General features: G+C 49.7%; 1 protein-coding gene across 1 annotated transcript in view; it reads left to right on the top strand.

Annotated features, from left to right (window-relative positions):
• Sdk1 (sidekick cell adhesion molecule 1) overlaps positions 1 to 15,233 on the top strand; it is a 429,935-nt gene that overhangs the window by 362,940 nt on the left and 51,762 nt on the right. Inside the window, 3 exon segments of the mRNA XM_032887198.1 lie at positions 9,026 to 9,141; positions 12,088 to 12,274; positions 14,760 to 14,897. Coding sequence (XP_032743089.1) covers positions 9,026 to 9,141; positions 12,088 to 12,274; positions 14,760 to 14,897 — 441 coding nt within the window.

The raw sequence follows: 15,233 nt of genomic DNA, 5'->3' as shown, positions 1-15,233 counted from the left end.
GAGCCACCCTGGGGCAGGGGCATAGCTCAGGTAGAGCACTGGCTTAGAATAGCTAAGTCTCTAGCATGTTACCTATCCTCAGTGCCGTGCAAAATCAGGGCTAGCAAGATGGCTTGGTGGGTAAAGGGCTTGCTGAGCATGCATGAGGACCCAAGTTCCATCCGCAGAACACACACAAAGAGCTTACCATTGTGGCATGTGCTCGAATCCCAGCACCAGGGAGGCAGAGACAGGCTTGATCCTTAAGGCGCAGTGGCCATCCAGCCTAACTTAGTTTACTTGGCAAGCTCCAGGCCAGAGAGAGACCCTGTCACAAAAACTCAAGTTGGACAGTGCCTGAGGAACAACACTAAAGGTTGTCCTCTGACCTACACACACACATACACACACACACACACACACACACACACACACACACACTTACGTATGCATGCATGTGTGCACATACAAGGAGTAGCCTTTAAGTTCTTTAGAGAGGAGCTAGGATTGCCCTCCTCCACTTAATGGGGACTCAGTACTAAGTGTCCACTAGCAGTGTCTTTGGCTCCTAGAAGAGCAGAGGCAGACACACTTGGTGTATGCTGTCACTCAGGCCCAGTGGAGTTCCTTGGTTTTTGAGGTACACAGCAGGTGCTGTAGAGGACAGCAAAGTCCCTTGAAACTGCTGTCAGTTACTTCACAGCTGCAACTCCAAAAAGTTAGGACTTTCTAAAGTTTATTTTGTGTGTGGAGGGCACACGTGTGCCACAGTGTGCTTATGAAGGTCAGGCAACGACTTCCAGGAGTCCTCTCCCTCCCTCCACTATGTGGGTCCTAGGGATCAGACTCAGGTCATCAGGCTTGGTTACAAGAGCCTTTACCTGCCAAGCGGTCTCACTCACCAGACCATCCCTGGTTTTATTCATTAGTTTTTAGTTGTGTCTTTGTGTGTGCTAGTATGTGGATCTGTGCACTTGAGTGTAGTACTTATGGGAGCCAGAAGAGGGCACCAGATCCGCTGGAGCTGGAGTCATAGGCCACCTGATATAGATGGTAGACCAGAACTTGGGTCCTCCACAAGAGCAACAAATGCTCTTAACCACCACATAAGCTGTGTGTGATGACATCCACCTATTGTTCCCAACATCTGGGAGGAAGAAGCAGGAGGATCAGGAGTTGAAGGTCATCCTCACCTACATAGTGAATTTGCAGTCAGCCTGGGCTACACAAAGCCCTAAATGAGAACAAAAACCGCAATGTAAAATATGGGTTTTACCTTTCCACTACTCCTACAGGTTTTAAAATAACTCTTGGTTGGAAAGAGAAGAAAAGAAGCACACTTCTGGCTGTGTCAGCTCCCTCTTGTGGCAAATTAAGACAGTCGTAGAGCCCATTAAGTGAAATTAAAAGGATTCAGAACTGTGCTAGTTAGAATATGTGTGCATAGTGAAGAGAGTGGCAGTTGCTCATGGGTAATGAACGCAGTTACCACACATCCCAGGGCCCCACTATCCCATCAGGTTCGCTACCCCCAGGTTCACAGTGCCTGAGTAACCTTTAACCCAGCATATTGTAGTGACATCACAGGTACCACAAACCTGTGTATCCTAGGTACAGTGGCCACAAGTGGTCCCAGTGGCCAGTCAGTCTACTCATGCTGTGTGTAGACAAGACAAGGTCTTGTATCAGGAATATGGGATGAGTGTCCCCCAAGAGCTCCTTGTCCCTATAGACATCCCAGAGGATGTCATTAGCTGAGGTTCTGACCTCAGAGGGAAGCAAGCTAATTGTTGTCATGAGTCAGTCTTAGTGCACAGAGGAAGACATAGCAATAGAAGAGAGAAGAAAGGAAGATGGCTCTCTACTCCTGAGTCATGTCCCCAGCCCCTCACTGGGCAGTTCTAGGAAAGTGCTCTACCACTGAGCCACGCCCCCAGCCCCTCCCCTAGGGGATTCTAGGCAGGGGCTCTACCACTGAGCCACGCCCCCAGCCCCTCACTGGGGGATTCTAGGCAGGGGCTCTACCACTGAGCCATGCCCCCAGCCCCTCACTGGGGGATTCTAGGCAGGGGCTCTACCACTGAGCCACACCTCAGCCCCTCACTGGGGATTCTAGGCAGGGACTCTACCACTGAGCCACACCCTAGCCACAGGGTCTTCTTTGTAGTCTTTTCTCTTCTATCTTAGGTGTGTAGGCTCCAAAGCTTTACAGTAATGAGGCTCTGCTGAAGAGCCAGTAGACCCTGGATTCTATCCTTGACAGGTTTGCCCCCACTCATCTACCCCTTTTCTTTCCTATTGCCTCCAGGCAGAATCTACAAACTTGACCTAAGGACCAAAGCCATCCCACTACCTGTTCTTAGAGATAAAGCTTTGCTGAAACAGATACGTCTTTCTCTATAGACTTAAGCCACTGGTTCTCAACCTTCCTAATGCTGCAACCCTTTAATATAGTTCCTCATGTTGTGATGACCCCCATCATAAAATTATTTTTGTTGCTTCTGTGATGAATCATACTGTAAATAGTCTGTGTTTCCTGAGGGTCTTAGGTTACCCCTGTGAAAGGGTCATTCCACCCCCCCCCCCCGCAAGAGGTCATGACTCATAGGCTGAGAACCACTAGCTTCATCAGTCTGAACTGGAGTAATTTTGCCATAACAGTCAATGCTGACTGAAATCAATCTGACTCCTAGGTTCACAGCCCTCAAAGGGTAAAAATACTACTTGGCTCTTCCCGAAGTTTCTACCTCAACCATAGGGAAACAACTCGGGTTTGGGGGTCAAACAGATCTGAGTTGAAATCTAGACGATTCTTGGGCAAATGACACAGATCTATCCGAGCCTCTGAGTTGTTCAATGAGAATAAGATATTTCTTCAGTAGCATGAGTCTCTCGAGGGACCAGGAAACTGCCTTGTTCATACAATGTAATCATGGCCTATCAAGACCTGGGCCTTGCTGTGATGGGAACTCATGGTACAGGCAATGGGAGAGGAAGAGGAGGAGGAGGAGGAGGAGGAGGAGGAGGAGGAGGAGGAGGAGGAGGAGGAGGAGGAGGAGGAGGAGGAGGAGAGGAGGAGGAGGGAGGAGGAGGAGGAGGAGAGGAGGAGGAGAGGAGGAGGAGAGGAGGAGAGGAGGAGGAGAGGAGGAGGAAGAGAAGAAGAAGAAGAAATGAGGAGGAGGAGGGGAAGTGGAAGGGGAAGAGGAAGAGGAAAGGAAGTAGAAACAACCCAACTTGGGCAGAAGAACTGAGAGTCACTCCTTTCGGCTTTGCTTACATGGGCGAGGAGAGCTGTTGAGCAGGGTAGGAGTCTAATCCCACAGTGCAGAAACCAGAAAACAAAGATCATGACAGTGGAACCAAAGGCTGGGGTTCAGAGCTGACTTGAACACTGGCGTGTCTATAAAGGACCAGATGTAGTAGCTGCTATCTTTAATTCCAGATAATTCCAGAGGCTGAGACGGGGGGTGGGTGGTGGCAAGGGCTTGAGGTCAGGCTACACCACAAGAAAGAAAGAAAAAAAGGAACCTGCCATTCTAGGTAAGTCTGGGGAAAGACTTTGCTGCTGAGCCCTACCTCTAATGTCTCACATTATTTTTAGATTATTGTTAAATCACTGATCACACACACACACGCACACACAAAACCAAAACCAAAACAAACAAACAACAAAAACAGTATCAGCAACCTCCTGTGGCTTGCCACAGTCTAGTGTGGCTTCAGCCAAAGCAGGAGTCCCGTGTGACTAAGAGCAAGTTAGGAGCAGCAGAAATCTTCAGTGTTCCCTGGGATAGCCCTAGCAACAGTTGATGCTTGATGTGGCCTAGGGTCACCCTGTCAACAGTGAATGGCCAGAATGACTTAGGGTGGCCCTGGCAATAGTGGGTGTCCAGAGTGGCTTAGGGTAGTCCTAGCAATACTAGGTGCCTAGTGTGAGACTTCCCTTAGAAACTGTATCAGTCACTTTTCCATTGCTGTGAGAAAATACTACACAAAAGCTATTTAAAGAAGAAAGGGTTTATTCTGGCATCACAGTCTGAGGGTGCACAGTCCATCATGGTGGGAAGGCATGGTGGCAGGAGCAGGAGGCAGCTGTTCACATTGTATCCACAGCTGCTCACATTGTATCCACAGCTGTTCACACTGTATCCACAGCTGTTCACACTGTATCCACAGCTGCTCACACTGTATCCACAGCTGCTCACATTGTGTCCACAGCTGCTCACATTGTGTCCACAGCTGCTCACATTGTATCCACAGCTGCTCACATTGTGTCCACAGCTGCTCACATTGTGTCCACAGCTGCTCACATTGTGTCCACAGCTGCTCACATTGTATCCACAGCTGCTCACATTGTATCCACAGCTGCTTACATTGTATCAACAGTCAGGAAGCAGAGAGAGATGAATGCTGGTGCTCCACTTGCCTTCTCCATTTGCAATGCAGGACTCCAGACCAGGGAATGGCGTCACCTATATTTAGGGCGACTTGGTGAATTAGACAATCCCTTACAGACCTGCCCAGAGGTTTGTCTCCTATATTATTCTGATTCCTGTCAAGTTGATGACCCATACTGACCATCATAGGTACTCTACAGGTCAAATGGACAGGTCAGATCATTGGATGGCTTTCCCACACAGTTGATGTTTTAAACAAGAGCTCTCAGAACAAAGTGGGTGAATATCCACCTTTCTACAGGATTAATTCCAGGACTCTGAGCGTCTCCTTGGTACAGAAAGGCTCCACTGTCTTGACAAAGACTGAGCGAAGCCACCTGTTCTTGTCAATGTTTGTTGACACCTGGCACAGACTAGACCTGAGTTAAGGGAGCCACAACTGAAGAATCATCTCCATCTGATTGTCCGATGGACACACCTGTGGGCATTTCCTTGATTGCTGATTTCAGTGCTGCTTTTGAACACTGAAGTGTCTGTAAGGGACCAGATGTGGATTCAAGTTAGTTGAATAGGAGTTAGTAAGCAATGCTCCCCCAAGATCTTTAGTTCCTACCTTGGTTCCCTTAGTGGTGGACCACACGCTGTAAGCTGAAATGAACCCTTTCCTCCCCAAGTTGCTCTTGGTCATTGTGTTCATCACAGCGACAGAAAGCAAACCAGAACTCACCCATCCACTTCCTTCTTTGACCCTGTACATGGCAGAAGCTGCCAGTAGCACCCAGCCTGCATGTCCTGTGTGCTTGACGTGACAAGATTCTTAAGCTCTGAGGTTTTTAGGTCCACTGTACAGGCCCACCAAGGGTCCACCAAAACATGGAGTCAAGGGCACCAAGCCAGCACTACTTATTTCACTAGCAATTAATTGATTAATTAATTAATTAAAATATGAGCTGAAGATAGCTATTGTACATGAATGACTATGATTGTGCACACATGTATGTGTATATATGTATTCATGTGTCTACATATGTCCTTGTGTTCAAGTGCATTGCAAGTGCACACACACACGTGTGTGTGTGTGTGTGTGTGTGTGTGTGTGTGTGTGTGTGTGTGTGTGTGTGAACAGCTCAGGTGTCAGATGTCAGATGCCTCCACCTTGGCTTTAGGCAGAGTTTCCACTCTTTCCTTGAACTCTGAAAGTCAGTCAGGCTGCCTGGTGAGTCCCAGGGGTCACTCTGCCTCTGCTTCTCTAGCGTGGGAATTCAAGCGTGCTCCACTCTGCCTATCCCTGATTCTTACTGCTGCTGTTGTTTTGTTTTGCCTTTGTTATTTTGTTTTTTGAGACAAGGTTTCTCTGTGTAGCCCTGGCTGTCCTGAAACTCGCTCCGTACACCAGGCTGCCCTATATCTCAGAGATCCACCTGCCTCTGCCTCCTGAGTGCTGGGATTAAAGGCATTACTATCACAACTCAGCTGCTTTTTGTTTTGTTTTGTTTTAGTTTTTAATGGAACTCAGATCATCATGCATGTGTGTTTTTCAGACTGAGCCAGCTCCCCAGGCCTGGTGGCTATTCTTGGTCTAACTACAGCCCATGGCCGCCTGGAGGTGGTACACCTTCTGGGGATGATGGATGAGGAAAACAGGATGGCGAAACATCAGCACCCACTGCTCTTCTTAATACAGACAGTGGGGCCAGTGAAAGCCAGCCAGAGACCGTCTTTCAGGGGCTCCCAATGCAGTCAGTAAGAAAACCAGAAATTTCTTGACACTTCTAGAATTTTACTATGGCTGTCAATTGCAAAGTGCCCCCAGAAGGTCCTAGGGTTTCTTTATCAATGGCGTGAGGAGCTCTGTCTCTGAGGCCACACAGCATCCAGACAAGGGTGAGGGAGCGATTCTGCCAATCAATGCTGAGGTGTTAGCTGCTCTGTAGACATGCAGAGCCAACATCAGCCATGACCATGACCTTCCTGTTCTACACATGATGCTGCTTGCAGACATCATCAGCAGGTGCTGGAGGAAACTGATGACCAGATGCTTTAAGAGAACAATTTCATGCATTAAAAAGTATGCCAGGGGCTGGGGAGATGGCTCAGTCAGTTAAAACACCTACCACAAAAGCAAGAAGGCCTGGGTTCTGTCCTCAGCATGCACAAAGAAGTTGGTGTGAAAAGACATGTTTGTAACCTCAACAGTAGAGAGGCTAAGCTAGGAGGATCCCTGGAGTTCCCTGCCCGGACTACCTAGCAAATCAGCTCCTAGTCAGGGAGGAACTCTCTTAGTTGGGGTTTCATTGCTGTGAAGAGACACCATCACCATGGCAACTCTTAGAAAGAAAACATGTAATTAGGACTGGCTTACAGTTCAGAGGCTCAGTCCATTATCATCATGGCAGGAAACATGGCAGCCTGCAGGCCGACAGGGTGCTGGAGAAGGAGCTGAGACTTCTGCATCTGAATCAGCAAACAGCAAGCAGAGATTGCGAGCCACTGGCCTGGCTTGAGCATCTGAGGCCTTAAAGCCTGCCCCCAGTGACACAAGGGCCTCCAACAAGGCCACACCTCCTAATAGTGCCACTCCCTGTGGGCCTATGGGGGCCATTTTCTTTCTAACCACGACAGAGACCCGGTCTCAAAAAATAAAATGGAAGGAAACTGACAGACTTGACCTCTGGCTTTTACACACATATATGCAGGCACACCCACATACACACACACAGGCTAATATTTGTGTGCCTCTTACACCATGAATGTCTAGATAGGAGAACAGTCAGACAAAGGCTAGCCTGTCGGTCCATCAGCTTCTAAGCTGCACATACTTTCCCTGGGTGATGCTTGCGTTCTGGATGGAGAGCAGCAGGCTAAAATCTCCAGGCAGGCAAGGGCCCTGAATCTCACAGGAGCCAAAATGAATATAAATAAATAAATAACAGAAAAGGAAAAAGGTTTTAAGTCCTAGATTTACCATGTTTCATTTATTCCCTCCCCACATGTGCTACCAATATCCGGTTGCCTGTGGTATCTCTGTGGCATACCCACCAGGCTGCAGTGCAGCTGATGCGGGCGTGTCTCATCTGGGAGCTTTATCTGGTTTCTTTCCACCCAGCCAAGAGACATGGGAGACCCTGAGTATTAGAGATCACGCTAAGTGTATGGCTGGTTCGGCCACCTGCTACAGATGGACTCCCGTGGCCGGGGTTGTCCTGGCTTTGCAAGGCTGTGGAAAGCCAACCCTAGGAGGACCAAGGAGGGATCTGTGCACCAGCCTACCAGAGTAACGGCCGTGCTCAATTCCGCCTTTCATGATTTTAATTGTACAACAGTAATTTTGTGATCCAGTTGCCGACGGCAAACATGCAGAAGACATTAACTTTATTTATGTTTTGGATTATTAATGCGGCTGTTAAAATTCCTCCAGTTAGTTTTGATTGAATTGTTTTTTTGTGTGATTCTGTTGTTTAATGGAGCGGTAAATAAGAATTTCTGATAATGAGGCCCAGCATCTGTCACAACAACCTGGTGTGGGCTATTAACATTTCCATTAGCGGCAGGGTGGGCAGCGATAATATGGAAGCACACAGTTAGAACAAAATAAATAGTCGTGTCAGGCTGAGCGGGTGTTAATTACTATTTTATTCTGCATGGGTGGGGGGAGAGAGCAGGAAGCAGGGGAGGGAGCTGCGAGCAAGGAGTGACCTACTGCTCGTGAGGTCGCCTTATCTCTCCAAAAGAGCCCCATGCCAGGAAAAATCTCCTTAGGCAGGGATGGCTCTATGGCCTCCATTGATGGCCTCTAGACAGACTCGAATCAAAAGATAGCCAGCAGGGTCTGGGGAGCTAGCTCAGCCACTAAGGTACTTCTTACACACACGTGCACGCACACGAACACACACACACACACACACACACACACAGCTTGAAGGCTTGACGTTGGATCCCCAGCATCTATACGAGGTGGAGGTGGTAAGAGACAGGTGGATTCCTGAGAGCTCATTGGCTGGCTAGTCAATCAATCACTTAGTTGCCTCGAAAATAGTGGAGAGTGAGATCGTAGAGGACACTTGAAGTAGACTTCTGCACACACACACACACACACACACACACACTAAGGTGGAGAGTGATCAATGAAGGCACCAGCATTGACCGCTGGCCTTCAGACATACCTGCACACATACAAACATATATATATATATACAAGCCTATATACAGATATGTACACACATGTGCATATACATGAAAATATGCTTACTACATACATGAATACTGTGCTCTCACTGTTTGATCTCCCAGCATTTACCATGTTTTCTGCATAGTGTCTGTCTTTCAACACTGTCTAACTGTATCTCAGCAGAACCAGTGTTCTTTGTAACCCTGTGTAGTTTGTCCTGTACATGTATAAGAAGGTTCCTCTGAGAGGGCTTGTAGCCTTCCTTGGCATACAGGGACTAAGACATGGGACACAGCCTGAGGCCTGGAATGTGATAACACCTGAGGTCCCCCAAACTTGGCTGATGTCCAGGATACATAGTTTCCCACACTCTCCATCACAGAACTATGTCCTGTGTGAGCCTGGGACACATGGGTTTGTGGGTCTCAGCCAGCGTACAGGAGGTCACCCCAGTTACTGTCCTGTTTCTCTCTGTCCTCAGCCCCAGCAATGGCCCCACAGAACATCCAGGTGACCCCACTCACGGCCAGCCAGCTGGAGGTCACATGGGACCCGCCACCCCCAGAGAGCCAGAATGGGAACATCCAAGGTTACAAGGCAAGTTGTCATGCGTGGCTGGGCTCTTCTTCCAGCTCGCTGTGTGCCCGGGGCCCTGAAGGCTTCGGCTGCACACTGGCTGCACGCTGGACTGCTGTGTCCCCGCAGCATATGCACAGCATGGATGCAAGCCCAAGTGCCTGGAGCAGGCTTGGTGGGGACAGCATCGGAGAGAAAGGCTGCTCAGAGAAGAGCCACACAGGAAGTGGGCTGCTGTGTGCCCAACCACAAAACACCAGAGCATGTTGGTTCCTCCAAAGGTCCACCAAGGAACCTGACCTCTTCAGGGGCATTTGCTGATAATAATACAAGTGTGGTGTCCTCACAAAGGCCGGTTACAAATCCCAATACTGTCTCCTGCACATAGGTGTGAGGTAGAACCAGAGAACCTGTGTGTGTGTGTGTGTGTGTGTGTGTGTGTGTGTGTGTGTATGGTATGAATAGTGTATGTGGGCTATGTATGTATGTGGTGTGTTTATGTATGGTATGTGCTGTGTGTGTATCTGGTGTCTCTATGGTGTGTGTGTGTGGTGTGAGGGATATATGTGGTATGTGTGCTATGTGTGTACAGTGTATGTATGTGTACGTATGTATTAGTGTATGTGGTGTGTGTGCTATGTGTGTATATATGTATATATTAGTGTATGTGGTAGGGGGGTGTGTAGGTGGGGATGTGTATGTGGTACGTGTGTGTGTTATGTGTAGTGTGTGGGGACTATGTGTATGAGTGGTGTGTGTCCGTGTGTATGTGGGTGCACAGAAGGTCATTTTGACTATACTGCTCTTCAGGTCTCAAGCAGTCAACATATTTTCCTTTGGGGAGGTTGGGTGGGGCAGAGACAAGGTTTCTTCTTGACCAGGAGCTCACTCATTTGATTAGTCTGGCTGACCAATGAGCCCCTGACTTCCTTCTGCCTCTGTCTCCCCGGCACTGGAATTACAAGAAGAAAAAAATAAAAATAAAAGTAAAAATAAAGCATGGGTCTGGCATAGCACTTGGGCCTTAGACCTGCACAGCTGAGCCATGTCCTGAGCCCTGGGAGCTACATTTGCAACAAGTCCCACATGGTGTGACTTCTGGGACCCTCATGTTGAGACCAGCTCACTACAAAGTCGTTGCACCTCCATTAGCCAAATGATTTAGAGGTGGAAGGAAAGGAAGAGCACTCACCTTGCCAGCCAGCATGGAGGGAAATACCTCCTGTAGGCAGGCTTCCCTCCTGCCTCGCTGAGCCTTCCCCCTTAGGGCACTGAGGAACTTCCGGCCTTGCCTAACCTCCCTGGAGGCATCCCATCTGGTGTCTCCATTCTTCCAGAAGTAATGTCCTTGTCTGGCCTCCACGAGTCCTACCTGATCAGTTATCCCAATCTCAGGCCATGCTGCCCTGATGAATATTGGCCCAATTAAATGTCCATTTCAGAATGATTCTGCTAGGTGTGTTATGAAAATGAATACCTCCCTGCCGTCTTACGAAGACGGATGAGGTCACGGAGAGCCCCGAGAGCTCTAAGGCAAGGCACTATTTATGCGCATCCAAAAATATGTTTTCTCATTTCCCTAATGATAAAGCCATTGAACTTGGATATCGATCACAAGTTAGCATGGCCTGTCTGAGCGGAAGCTTTCCCACAGTAAGCTCAGCCATCAGGCATGCAGCCGGGGCCTGCGGGTAGAACTCTGCATGCTCGCTTCATGGACAAGCTCCAGCACAGGGATGACCCGTGAGGCTGGATGCCCCGTCTGCCTCCTGCACAATCTGCCCTGCTTTTACAGAGGGGCACTGCTCTTGGGGTCTGGCCCAGGCTAACGTACACAGAGCTGAGGGGTACCTTCCAGCCAGTGTTGTCTTTGAGCAGCCCAGCTGGCACAGGCTGCGGGCAGTGGTTGCCAGACAGCTGTGTAGGGAAGTGGTTCCGCTAATCCCTCAAACCTCTGTGCTTAGGTTTCAGATCTACCTGTAAGCATATCAAAGCTAGGTGAGAAGAAATGCAACTTAAGGGGGGGCGGGGGTGGCAAGGTGCTTTCCCCACAGTCTCAGTTTAGGACTCTTTCCATGTGTGTGTGTGTGTGTGTGTGTGTGTGTGTGTGTGCACACGCATGTGTATATGTGTTCATGTGTGTTCATGTGTGTTCATGTGTGTTCATGTGTGTATGTATGTACATCCTATATGTGTATGTGTGCATGTGTGTTTTGGAGCCAGGACACAACCCAGCTCTTATTTCTCAGGTTCCCTCCACTTTTTAAATTTTTATTCTTAAATTGTGTCTGCATATGTAGACATCAGCACTGGTGCCCGTGGGAACCAGAAGAGGGCACCAGAACTCCTGGAGCAGTTGTGAGCAGCCAGGTATGGGTGCTGGGATCTGATCTCAGATCTTCTCAAAGGGCCTGTTAATTGCTGAGCCGTCTCTTTAGTCCCCTACCTTGTATGTTAAGATAAACTGTCTTTCTGGCCTGTAAACTGAGCTGAGCTCCAGGAATCTGCCTGTCTCCACCTCCCCAGAGCTGGGCTCAGAAGCATGCATCCCCAGACATGGCTTTCTCTCGCGCTCTCTCTCTCTCTCTCTCTCTCTCTCTCTCTCTCTCTCTCTCAGTATTGGGTGCTGGGGAATTGAACTCATGTCCTCATGCTTGTGCAGCAAACAGTGACTGAACCATTGTCCCCTGCCTCCTTCCTGTCATTTTTGGTGTTTTTACTACCTTGCTACATTGATGGAACACGTAGATATTGGCTTGAACAAAATGTGGGGATGTGGAGCAAACTTGGGGGCTGAACCTATCTGTAGCCATATGACACACAGAGTCTAGATCATAGGGTAGAATCCATGACCGTTGCCTGATGGTCAGAACCCCAGGGCATCATTTACCATATAAGCGGGCCCCCCCCCCACCCAGGATCACTGTTTCCACACTGAGTGTAACCTACCCGTGCTCTGCCTAACAGGTTTACTACTGGGAGGCAGACAGTCGTAATGAGACGGAGAAAATGAAGGTCCTCTTTCTCCCTGAGCCTGTGGTGAAGATTAAGGATCTCACCAGCCACACGAAGTACCTGGTCAGCATCTCAGCCTTCAACGCTGCTGGTGACGGGCCCAGAAGTGACCCATGCCAGGGACGCACACACCAGGCAGGTAGGTCATCCTCACTACTCCGTCAGAGCATAAGGTGGATTGATCGAGAGCCAGAAGGTACAGCTCATTCAGTAGAGTGAGTACTCTAGGCCCTGGGTTCCATCCAGCACCTCAGAATCTAGGTAGGCATTGTGGCACTTGTGTTTCTAAGCATCTGGGAGATGGGAGGATACTGAGTTCAAAGTTGTCCTTAGCAACATATTAAGAACCAAGCCAGCCCGAGTTACATGAGACACTGTCTCAAAAAAAAAAAAAAAAAAAAAAAAAGGGCAGGAGAGGGAGGGAGAACAAGGGAGAGAACTTGAAATTTAGAGCAGTAGAGAGTGATTACTTATTATTTCCCAGGGCCTGGGTGGTGTTAAGGTTGTCTTAGCTAGGCTGAAGCAGCATATTTTCTTCTAACACTTCAAAATCACTGGAAGGAGGAAAAGCCTGTGCCTGTAGCTAGGTCTTCTTCCCGACCCAGAGTTCCCTTTGGTGCTCTCTCTTAGAGCTGCCCCATGTGTATCTAGGTCTCTAAGAGCTGAGTTCCTTGTGCATGGAAGCTAGGGCCCAGGCCCTCCAGCCCCAGACAGACTCTCCAGCCCCAGACAGGCTCCCCAGCCCCAGAAGGCCCCCCAGCCCCAGGCAGGTACCCCAGACAGGCCCCCTAGCCCCAGCCTAGTCTGTTTCCCTGCTCCTGGCCCAGTCAAGGTCCCTAGACCATGCCTAGAATAGCTCAGCAGCTGCCACTAAGCCGCCTGCCTCCCTCTTACAGAGTTTATTTACTTCTCCTCTTGCTGTGATAAAAAAAAAAAAAATACCCCAACAAAAGCAGCTTCAGGATGCTAGGGAGGGTATGTTTGGGCTCATGGTTCTAAGGGAAACACTGTATCTATTGTAGGGGGACACATGGAGGCAGAAGCATGAAATTGAGACCCCGGTCACTTTGCATCTGCAGTCAGAAGGCAGAGTGAACAGAAAGTAGGGCCAAGCTAGGAAGCCCCAAGGTCTGACTGCAATGATTGCTCCCTCCACCTCCTAAAGGTTCTACAGCCTTCCCAAACAGCGCCATCTGCTGGGATTGACAGTCCAAACACTTGAGACTCTGGAGGACGTTTCCCACCTAAACCACCAGGGGAGCTGTGTTGACAGGACAGCCCGGCTAAGAGCCATCCACACACAGGGCACAGCCTCTAATGTGTAGCCACCACCCACCACTCATCCTGAAGAGCAGTGGTATTGCCAGGAGGTTAGCTGGGTGTGGTGGTGGCACATGCCTTTAATCCTAGCACTCGGGAGGCAGAGGCAGGCAGGAGCTCTGAGTTTGAGGCCAGCCTGGTCTACAGGGGAGTTCTAGGACAGCCAGGGCTACACAGAGAAACTCTATCTCAGAGGAAAAGGAAGGGAAGGGAAGGAAAACAAAACAGGAAATCTAAGGCAGAACGGTGAGGCCTTGGAGCCTGCTGGGCAAAAACAAAGGGCCTACCAGCACTCTGTAACATTCCACCCACCTACACAGCGGAGCCCTGGTCAGGACTCCTGGTGTTACATCTTGTTAGGGGTCCATGAGCAGACAGCCATGGCTGTTCTTACTGCTGTGTCTGGTGCCTAAGCAGCCCAATTCTCCTGTTTTTCAGTTAGGGATTGGAGCTGTAGGGATGTGAGTAGATTTGTAGGGAAGAGAGCAATGGCTGGGTCATTTATGGGGGGGGAGGGTACCAGGACCTGGTAGATCAGGGCATTTGAGGTGTAGCAAGGGGAGATTGGACATGGCTGCAGTTAGACACTCAGAGGAGACCAGAAGCCTAGTGGGATATGTGAGGGTAGCCCCTACACACGCTCTCCTACACAACCCTGATGAGCGAACAGGCCCCACATGGCTGCACTCAAGGGCTTCTATATATGCCAACAGCCTTTATGGGTTGGTCAGGTTTCCCCCCATCTCTGTCTAACTGGTCTTTGTGAACCCAGGGTATGAGTGGAATTCCAAGTAGAAGAATCAGCATGGCAGCAGTCACCACCACTGCCACCCACCCACCACCACTGTCATACTCACCTCCACCCACCCACCAACACCTCCACTCGGCCACCTCCCACCTCCCACCACTACCACCTCTACCACCAGCCCACCCCCTGCCATGGGAGAGAAGGACTGGGAAGAGAGAGGAGAGGGGGGAATGGACAGATGAAATGGGGAAGGAGGAGGGTGTGGAAAAATAAAGGGAAGTGAGAGGAAACCCATCCACCATGGCACTTCCTCTTTCCCTAAAAGCAGGACCCAGCATTCCCTGCGGCCTCTCTAGAGCTGCCAGCACTTTATCTTCCATTCATGGCTGGTCTTTTACCTCACACTCCTTTATGGTTCAACTCCATCTTCCTCCATGGTCTTCTGGGAGGGGCCATGCTTCTTGCCTGTCCCTTAGGGAGGCATGGCCCCGAGTGGGTGATCCACAAAGGCTCTGGGCTGATCTTTACTCTGTACCCCTGTGCTCTATCTTCCCAGCTCCAGGGCCCCCCAGCTTCTTGGAATTCTCAGAAATAACTTCTACCACACTCAACGTATCCTGGGGGGAGCCATCGGCAGCCAACGGCATCCTACAGGGCTATAGAGTGGTGTACGAGCCCTTAGCACCAGTGCAAGGTAAGGCAGGGGTTGGGGATGGCGCACAGTAGGCTCTACTCCAGGATCCACAGAGAGAGAGAGAGAGCGCATCCCATTCGAGCTTGCGAGAAGCTGGGAAGGTGGAATGGAGGGGCTGGGGAGGTGGTTCAGCTCCTAGTACTTGAAGTACAAACATGAGAACCTGAAATGAACCCCTAGACCCATGTCAAACTCTAGCTAGGGCGACTCCCAATCCTGTGCTGGGGAACTGGAGACGGGCCTAGGGCTTACTGACCAAATGACTAGATGAACTGATGGGTTCCAGTGACAAGTGAGAAACTCTGGAGCTGGCTGGTAAACACCGTGGTCTCAATA

The sequence above is a fragment of the Rattus rattus genome, chromosome 16 (genome assembly GCF_011064425.1).
Source record: "Rattus rattus isolate New Zealand chromosome 16, Rrattus_CSIRO_v1, whole genome shotgun sequence".
In the NCBI taxonomy this organism is placed as follows: Eukaryota; Metazoa; Chordata; class Mammalia; order Rodentia; family Muridae; genus Rattus; species Rattus rattus.
Note: the sequence above shows the minus strand (reverse complement) of the source record. Positions and strands in the feature narration are given on the sequence as shown.